General features: G+C 36.1%; 1 protein-coding gene across 1 annotated transcript; it reads right to left on the reverse strand.

Annotated features, from left to right (window-relative positions):
- Positions 1-95: 95 nt before the first annotated feature.
- On the reverse strand, positions 96-8,184 carry ABCG31 (pleiotropic drug resistance 3). Its single transcript, XM_079020917.1, has 24 exons — positions 7,653-8,184; positions 7,367-7,487; positions 6,973-7,061; positions 6,048-6,132; positions 5,810-5,966; positions 5,651-5,727; positions 5,411-5,555; positions 5,020-5,321; positions 4,642-4,923; positions 4,091-4,407; positions 3,845-4,005; positions 3,673-3,776; positions 3,423-3,579; positions 3,283-3,345; positions 2,968-3,083; positions 2,553-2,891; positions 2,189-2,479; positions 2,028-2,111; positions 1,814-1,947; positions 1,502-1,729; positions 1,250-1,421; positions 1,077-1,164; positions 824-990; positions 96-748 (listed from the first exon to the last, which is right to left on the reverse strand). The coding sequence occupies exons 1-24, from the start codon at positions 7,982-7,984 to the stop codon at positions 479-481; spliced, it is 4,281 nt and encodes a 1,426-aa protein (XP_078877043.1). The 5' UTR covers positions 7,985-8,184; the 3' UTR covers positions 96-478.
- Between the last annotated feature and the right edge of the window lie 1,330 nt (positions 8,185-9,514).

Below are 9,514 nucleotides of genomic sequence, written 5' to 3' on the forward strand. Positions count from 1 at the left end.
GTACTACCGTACCACTCGTATGCTGGTGCGTAGTTGTGATTATTTTTCAAATATTGATGAAATTTGACTTGCTTTTTTCTATTTCAATTCTCCTAGACTCCTAGTTGTGATTATTTAAATATATATATGTAAATTTTCCCATATAATTTGGAAAGGAATGTGGAGTACTCGTTTGCACCCCTTTCTACGACATATAGATGAAATATTAAACTCCAATTGAATTCAATTCTCCTGGTTTTCCTGATCTTGTCTTTGTGTGAGACATTCAAACAAGAATCGAATTTTCTTGAAGATAGCAAGATGTAGGTGCCTATCATTTCAAACACCTTTACCTAATACCTAGCCAAATTTTTTGACTATTTCATCTTTTTACCTAATATCTTCACCGAAACTAATTAATTTACCTTTACCTAATATGAAGATAATCTTTATCTGTGGACAAAAATTGTGAAGTGAGTATGAGTATGAACTGTGAAGGTCATCTTTTTTGGAAATTAAGGAATTTAAGGGAGAGTGCAAAGATAAGAAAGAAGAGGAGGCTGAAGGCAAAAAGCATGAAGGCTGAAAGAGCAATCATGTTGGATTCTATGCCAAGTGCTTCTTTCAAATAGCCTTTCACTGTACCCTGGAAACCTCCAGGTCCTATGATGGGTTCTTCCACGTCAGCAAGTTGAGACCCAATGAGACCTTGCAAAGTCCATGCAATTGGACATAGGTAGTAGAACCAGATCCACCATCCGGGTATTAACTACATACAAAAAACAAAAGTAAATAAAAAAAGGGAAATAAATAAAACATTGGTATTAGGTAAAAGTTAGTTTACCGGTTTTGGGACAAGAAAACCAGCAAGGAGGTTCCATAATGAGTAAAAAGCAGCAGAAACAACAGCAGCCATTTGTTGAGATGGTGCAAGACCAATAGCCAACATTCCATAGAAGGTAAAGTAAGTGAAAGTTAAAAACATGAACACAAGGTAGAGTAAAAACTTCCCTGCACCAACCACAACAATAATAATTTGTAATTGTATTTTATTCACAGTAAAAGAAGGTAAATATATAAGTATCAATCTATCATACCAATTGTCCTCTGAAAGTTGATCATGAAGTATGTAGTGATGCCATATAATATTGTCTGGGCCGCGATGTAGGGGATCTCCACAAGACCCTACAGTAGAAATCAAACTCAAAACTCATATGTAGAAAGAAAAAACAAACAAACTGACAAAAAAAGATAAAACATGATTATTTACCTGTGCTATAGCATAAGGGATTGCAGAATACATTCCAGCTGCTCTCTCACGATAAAAAACTGTTCTTTCAATTGCGATCACTGGTTGTACAGATGAAGAGTTGTTTACACCAAGAAACATGACAGCAGTATAAAGAGCACCCATTACCACCATTAAGTTTTGGCTGTTGTTTCTGCAGAATTAATAAATTAACGGTTTATTTGTTTGACAAGAAATGTGATGCCAAAAACCAATCAACAGATGATATGTTACCTTTTTGACCCGACATCCCAAAATACAGAACCAACAATCAAGGCACACATAGTTGTGAAGAACAATCTCACAGCATTGTATTCTGGGCTTCTCCAATACACAAGATTCTGCTTCCATAAGCAAGTACTGAATTGAGAGAAACCAGTTTGGGAGTATGTGGAAGAGAAGTGTAAAGGTTCAGAGCCAGGTTGTGGAGTACTCGTTTGTTGAATCAAAGCTTCAATATCTCTATCAAAAGATGTTGATTAAAAATATCAAGCTTTTGTTTAGAGTAAGTACTCACAAGTCACAACACCAGTTATAAAAGATTACCTATATTGCTTAGAGTTTTTATAAATCACGGAAAAGTCTTGCCCCAGTCTTTCTTCGGCAGCAGGTGTAGTCATTTCAAGCATCCAATTCGCAGGATTGTATTCACTTGGCATCGGTGTAATTCCGTTTATACTCTGGAAAGGAAAAAAAGAGAAAATGTAAAACCATAGAAACAATGTTCCTTTTGAAGCATGATGATGGATTTCTTTTTTACCTCAAAGTACTTGATCAAAATGTTTGACCTCTCACCTACTTTTCCACCATAAATCACACGTCCTCCTCTTTTCATAAGAAGTAGCTGAGGATGAAACATAGTGTATAAGAACAAAGTATCCACATGACTTATAATAAAGGTCAAATTAGTAAAAACCGAACCTCATCAAATGCTTCAAATATTTCAATACTGGGTTGATGAATGGTGCAAACCACTGTCCTTCCGGTATCAACTGTGTTACGTACAGTCCGCATGACAATGGCAGCAGCTCTTGCATCAAGTCCAGATGTGGGTTCATCCATGAATATGATTGAAGGGTTTGCAACAAGCTCAACTGCAATTGTTAACCGTTTTCTTTGTTCAGTTGACAATCCTGTACTCCCAGGCAAGCCTACTAAAGCATCTCTTAGATTATCAAGCTCAACTAATTTCATCACCCCTTCAACAAATTCCTGCACAATATAATGGACCAATCAGATAAGAAATTTTACATCGGGTGAAAATGGTGGAAAACCTGAAACTAACTCGTCTTTGTTTTTTGTTGACATCTGGAGAAAGGCGGAGAAAAGCCGAGAACAAGAGGGATTCGATGACTGTGACTTGAGGAGAGTGTATATCGTTTTGCTCTACATAACCAGAAACCCTAGCGAAAGTAGATTGCTCTTTTTGGAAGCCCGAGATACTGATTTCCCCTTCGATGTATCCACCGGTTTTCCTACCAGCAAGGACATCCAATAAGGTGGTCTTACCTGCTCCACTTGATCCCATTAGGGCAGTAAGGACACCTGGCAAAAACACTCCACTCACATCTGACAACAGTTGCAGCTTCCTTTCTGTTTCTGGAACACCTTCCAAATTCATGTCCTGGAAAAAGTTGAGTAATTTTAACTTTTAAGCTAAATGGTGGACACCTAATTATTCATGTGTTAAGCTGTTGTACCTTTGGCATGTCAACAAAGTAATTGATATTATGAAAAGTCATTGATAAGGGCTTGAATGGGAGAGTCATGCCTTGTCTTCTACAACTAGTGTCAGCAGGTGGTGCCTGATTGCCAGCTGCATCACCAGTTAAGATGCAACTTGCAAATTGGAGTTTCTTTTAACATATACTCCCTCCATAATGTAAATTGCAACATCATATAGTTTATAAAAAATGTTATTAGGACAACCCAAAAAGAAAAATGTTGCATTTTTTTTTGGAAGGAGGGAGTATATAAGTTTAATTTTAAAGCATGCAACTGTAAGAGTAATTAACCTGTGGAATCTGTTGAATTGTTTTCTCCGGTATCAGGTGGAACTATCTGTGCACTTTTTAGAGCTGTGATGCAAATTGAAACAGTTACCAGACTTCAAAAAAAACATTAAGACATGGAAATATGAATAAGTGACACTTACGATTAAGATAATCCAAACTGAGAGTCACTATGATATTGAAAGCCAAAGCATAAAGTAACAAGACACCAACTCCAAGCCAATACCAATTATCATCAGTAGGCAAATCATGGAACTGAAGAACGGTGTATCCAAGGGTAGTATTGGTACCAGTGAGGTTCTGTAAAGTGGTAGTGTTTGAATTTAATGACAACATTGAATTATCATAGAGAAGACATACATACATAAGTGTTAATTGGTGAGAGAAACAGACCTTCATCCATCTTGTGGAAGTAAATTCGTTAACAGCAATTGCACTTTGTGCGTATGAGAGAGGTGACATCCAAAAACCCCAAATCCACCATGGCTTAATCATATCTGAAAGAAGATAATTTAATTTGTATGAAAATTAAATTAAAAAACACTTTAGCAATTTAATTAATTACCTTTGGGCATGATAAATCCACCGAGCAAGAATACCACAAGCAGGGCAGCTGAACCGAAAGTATTGGCAATGATCACATTTCTTGCAACTGCAGCCAATGTACGAAAGAGACCTAAAGCCATCTGGTGCATTGAAAACAGAACAAACACGTAACGGAAAAACCTGAGAAGAATTCAAGTAATCAAGTCATAAGAGCATGTCAAGATTCTAATGACAGGAGTTATAAGAGGCAATAAATAGGGCATACCTTCCTACACTAGGGGAAAAGCCAACACTGTAATACACTATAGTAGACCATACAATAGCTTCAACAGCAGAGTAGGGAACACGGAGAATCCAACTAGAAACAGACCATGCCCATGCAGGATAGAAATTATTATCCCTTTGCTTGTAAAATACAGGTAGTCGGAATATCATAAGTGGGAGCTCAGAAAATCCATTGAACATCATGTGCACGAGTGCGAAAAATAAGCAACCAAGATATAGGCTTCCATCTGTTAAATTTGTGGGGTGTAATCTTGTCCTTATGAAGAGTGTGCATGTAACAAATCCGACAAATGCAACCTGTAGGTCATGTGATAGATAAATGTTATGTTACATTTCAAAATCACACAATCATTTACAATACCCTCCTCTTGAGTTTGAGGGGTTGTTAGATGTTAATACTTTGTGTAATTTCTATAATTTCTGTATGTTCAAAACTTCAAATACATTTTCAAGAAACAAGAATATAATGTGACACACGTTTTGTAACAGAAGTAAATACTTGAAACATGGAAAGCAAGAGATAGATCATGCCTGGATGGTCTTGAAAATGTAAAGAAAACTATGTCTTTTGATCAATAGAAATTCTCTTGAGAAACAAGCTTGGAAAAGCCTCCATTTTGATACGCCATACTCCTTTTTCCTCAAAGCTGACACGTGGCCCTTAGATTTATCAAACGGTACAGAAAGTGAAGACTCCAGAGACCTTCCATAGATGGATTTTTTGTAAGCCTCAGAAATCTTTGAAACTGGAATGTATTCATATGCTTTTGAAGAATCAGCCCAATATTGAGCCTGATCTTTTCTTGATGTGACCTATTATAAAATTACACATCAGCATTCAGCAGTAAAGTTTCCTAATAAAAAAGTGATATTCTAGAAAATTAATAATCAAATAAACATAAAAAATACCTCTTGAAGAAAATCTGCAGTGCCTTTACGTGGGGGCTTTTGAAAACCTAATGATTCAAAGAACTCAAGCACTTGTTCTCGAGGACCTTCATATACCACATGGCCTTCTGATAATACCACCAGATCATCAAAGAGATCAAATGTTTCAGGTGCAGGCTGAAGAAGAGCCATCAGAACTGTGGCTTCCATTTGATGAACAAAATTCTTTATGCATCTCACAATTTGATACGTTGTTGAGCTATCTAGTCCAGTTGATATTTCATCCATAAAAAGGGTTTTCCTTGGACCAACCACCATCTCACCTAAAAATAAAATATGCTTTACTCAAACTATTTGTTTTTTTTTTTCACAAAAGGAACCATTTTTATGACTGAAAAAGAGAGAAAAGAACCTGTAGTAACTCTCTTTCTCTGACCACCTGAAATACCCCTGAGCATATCATTTCCAACAAATGTCTCTGAACATACATCAAGACCAAGCACCTTCAACATGTAATCTGTTGAAATACTATGTCTTTTTCCAGCAACAGAGGATGCCTAGTAATTTACATATATACAACTAAATTTTCAGATAACAGTGTAGATGTGTATGGGATGTAGTGAAAGTATACTACAATTCTGAAAATGGTAACCTTCATAAATGCATCAACTTCAGGGCTAGGGCGTACTTTGTTTTCCTTTTCCAAACGAGTAAGTTCTCTCAAGTTTCCTGGATGTATAAGATATTACAAGACAAAAAAATAGAAAACATTGCCATAAAGGAATATACAGAGGTTTTCAGCAAGACAAACCTGCAAACCCTTCACCTTCACATCTAGCACCAAAATCCAGAGTTTCTCGTACTGTTAGTTCTGCAATGTGGTTATCTGTTTGACTAATGTAAGCTGAAGTCCTTTGAACACAGAACTCATGAAGTTCATGGCCATTATATGTAATCTTACCACTTTTCTGAAAACAATATAGCATGTTAAATGAAAAGGGTCAAACATTCATGTCCAAAACCATGCAATTATGCATGTGCATAGATACCTTTAAGCTAGTATCAAGTTTTCCTGCAAGAGCTAATAGCAATGTAGATTTCCCGGAACCAGGTGGGCCCAAAAGCAATGTCATCCTGTTCATAAGTCAAACATAAATAGACTTAATATGACACTTTCTTTTGTTAAATTGACAATCAATTTCCTAGAGTGATGAGGTAAAGTAGTGGAAAATTCAAATAACGCACATCTGTTTAAACTCTTCAGATTTGATCATTAAGCTCCCAGATAAAACAATATATCTCTAACTTTGAAAAAGGAAAGAAACAAGAAAAGGAACTGAATAGTGCCTACCTTGCTTCAAATTTAGCACCTTTTAGTGCTACTAAATAGTATGAAGTATGAACATTTAATATTTTCTTTCCCCTTTCCTCTTGTCGTAAAAGCATGACAATCATATTAAGACTCAAAATGGATTAAGATCACTGCTCAATTTCAAAATGGTTTTTCAGTTTCAAAATTTGCTACTAATACAAACATTGCTTAAACCGTATTATCCTCAAACTCTCAAAGTAACCAGTAATTACAATGTATACAAACTCAATAAACTGTTATCTCTGTCCCTTGATTTGTATTGAACTCATATTCCTGTTACACAAACACTTGGAACAATACGTGTTTCTGCAATTGTCCATGCATACCAATTTCCCAAGTATAAGTGTGGACAAACCTCTCTCTCAAAATTACAAGGTTTTATGTTTGATTCAATCGCCAACAAATGACATTAAACAATTCTCTGCAACATCATTTTATAATATAAAATATGGTAGTCAAATCACTTATAAACGCTTTATGTATGTGTCTATGATTCATGCAATAGAACATCTCCTACGGATGCAAAATGATGAAATTCTATTTTCCACTTCCAAGTTATCACGTATTAGGAGACAATGTACATATACAAATTACAATAGTACCTTCCTGGTTTTATTGAGCCACTAATCTCCTTCAAGATTGATAGACGATGTCTCCGTGGGTGGAAAATCCTCAAATTCGTTAAGACATGCTGTAAGCACCAGTGAAGTCAAAACGAAATCAGTAAGCAACTTATATAAAAGGTAACGTCATACATGCATGTCATAAATGCATGTTACATATATTAGAGATTTGAAGACCGAAGCTACTTATCCATCATAAAAATTGTATGTGTTCGATAAATATTTGAAGAAAACACTAATAAATACATTAAGCTTACAAAAGAACATACCTATGAAGATTGATAGTGAAATCTACTTAAATTTTGACCAAAAGTTAATGTTCCAAATTTGAATAGTTCGTTAAATGAATGAGACGATGACCACACACACTGACCTCAATCACGTCACGAGAATAATTAACTAAAGTCGGTAAAGCTCTAGAGCCAATCACTACATCTGCCTCAATGTTCAGCTTCTCAAACCTAACTTCAACCTTCGGAACCTCCAATCCAACTCTTTTCCCATCATCAATGCAAAAATTGATAAACAAAACAAAATTAGACTCATCAATACCTCAAAAGAAAATTGAAACGGTAAATTTGACTAAAGAGATTTCTCCAAATTTAAACAGATTCTGAAGTGAGTAAAACTAAAAACCTAGCATCAAGTAATGCGAATACCGATCGAATCGTTCTTTGATGGCCGCAAGGAGTTTATAATTATCCTGTTCAGACGTAGCGAGAGCTTTCCTAACGATAAGTGAACGGTTGCGTCGATCAAGTTTCGTAACGTCTATCGTTTCCGTTCTCTCTTCAGAGCCATTTGATCCGGATACTGAGCGTTTCAGTAACGCGAATTTCTTCTCCTTTCTTGATGGTAGCCTCTCTATCGCCGCCCATAGAAGCTCCGTCTCGTCTCGTTGAGCCTCCTCAGCATTTGACCGCCATGAAAACATATCATGACCGCTCTCGATGTCCACATCGAAGTACTCGGTGCCATCTGACGCTGCCATTGAGATCTGCCCTTCCTAATATTCCTGTTAAATTTTCTGCATGATCACTGATCAACAAATCGCTCGACGCTTAACTGTGAATGGTATTGCCTTCGAGATCGTTAAATCTCTGACACACACACAGAATTGGATCGTTCAGGGTTCACGGGGACGAACAGTTTCTCGGCGAGCTGATAACGCTATTCCTTAGCAAATTACAGTTGGCCCGCGAATTTTGAAGTGATGAAAAGACGAAAATATCCCCCTTTATGTGCTATTTTGCATTTGATATTTTAATTTTGAGTTTTTGACTATTTAGTCCATCACGTTTCATATAAAATGAAATCAATAAATTCTAGGTTAAAATATTTAAATACATATTTAATATTTATTATTTCATTAATACATATTTAACGAAGTAAATTACACAAATAGTCCCTCAGATATCAAAAGACATGTTCAATCTATATTTTCAAAAATAAACTTGGATTGCCTCTTGTGCCATTAAAAGTTGCGTGCTTCATCCCTAACAAATGATTTTGTTTCGGTTTTAGTCTATGCCATGTCTAAATGACTATAATGTCCTTTGTCTATTTATTTTTCAATTAATTTATTATTATTATTATTATTATTATTATTATTATTATTATTATTATTATTATTATTGTTAAATTAAAAAAAATAAGGCCCACTCCCCACATTCCCACCCACCTCACCCTCCCTTTAGTGATATCTCTTTTTCTTTCTCTTCTCTAAACTTTTTGAAGACACCCTAAACCACACTCCTTAACTACCATTGACAGTTGCTCCCTCAGGTGGCTATTCCTATCATCATCGTCATTCTCCAACGAACCTTCTCTATATGTACGTTGACGTCTGAAGCAGTGTTGTCATCACCACTTGACATTGTCGTTGCTACCTGTGAGTGTTATCACCACTTGTTCGCCTTAAAACCATCATGTTCTTCGCACCAATGTCTTGGAGTGAACCAATGGATCGTTTTCTTCGCACTATCGTCTCAGATATGCACCATCATCTGGTCATCATTGTCATTGCCATCTACACTGATCATCTTAGATCTGTAAACCCGTCGGTGGTTTCTGATGGAGCGATAGTGGTAAGTAAAGATGGAGGGTTGTTGGAGTCTTGAGAGGTGGTTGGAAAACCATCACTGTTATCATGATTTCTGGTGAAGCATGCAACCGGCCACAATCTTCCTCTTATCCTCTCTACTTTCTTCTTTGTTGATCGATTTGTAGATCTAAGGTATGGATTCGGTAAATAAACACTTATTTGTGTAACGTCCCACAACTTTCGAGTAAAAGTTTTATTTTAAATAAGTACCATTCATTCATTATTCCAAAAGTCGATCAGAATAAAAGTATTCTCAAAACATCAGAGTAAATTATAAATAGTCAATGCGGAATAAATCTTTAGGGGATGCAGTGCGATGTAGTCGGACCCTTCCTTTTGAAACCAAAAGTACCTGAAAACATTTTAAACATAAACCATAATCACAAAGCTAAGTGAGTTTCCTAAAATACCACATAC

This window comes from Lactuca serriola, chromosome 9 (assembly GCF_051521515.1).
Source record: "Lactuca serriola cultivar US96UC23 chromosome 9, Lser_US96UC23_V15, whole genome shotgun sequence".
NCBI classification, from domain to species: Eukaryota; Viridiplantae; Streptophyta; class Magnoliopsida; order Asterales; family Asteraceae; genus Lactuca; species Lactuca serriola.

What these genes read in the sequence shown, in the direction of transcription:
- ABCG31 (XM_079020917.1), bottom strand. Translation starts at nt 7,984, where the DNA reads ATGGCAGCGTCAGATGGCACCGAGTACTTCGATGTGGACATCGAGAGC. An exon ending in TGGATTTATCATGCCCAAAG is followed by an intron (nt 3,777 to 3,844) that starts GTAATTAATTAA and finishes ATCTTCTTTCAG; the next exon opens with ATATGATTAAGCCATGGTGG. An exon ending in GTTTTCTTGTCCCAAAACCG is followed by an intron (nt 749 to 823) that starts GTAAACTAACTT and finishes TTTTGTATGTAG; the next exon opens with TTAATACCCGGATGGTGGAT.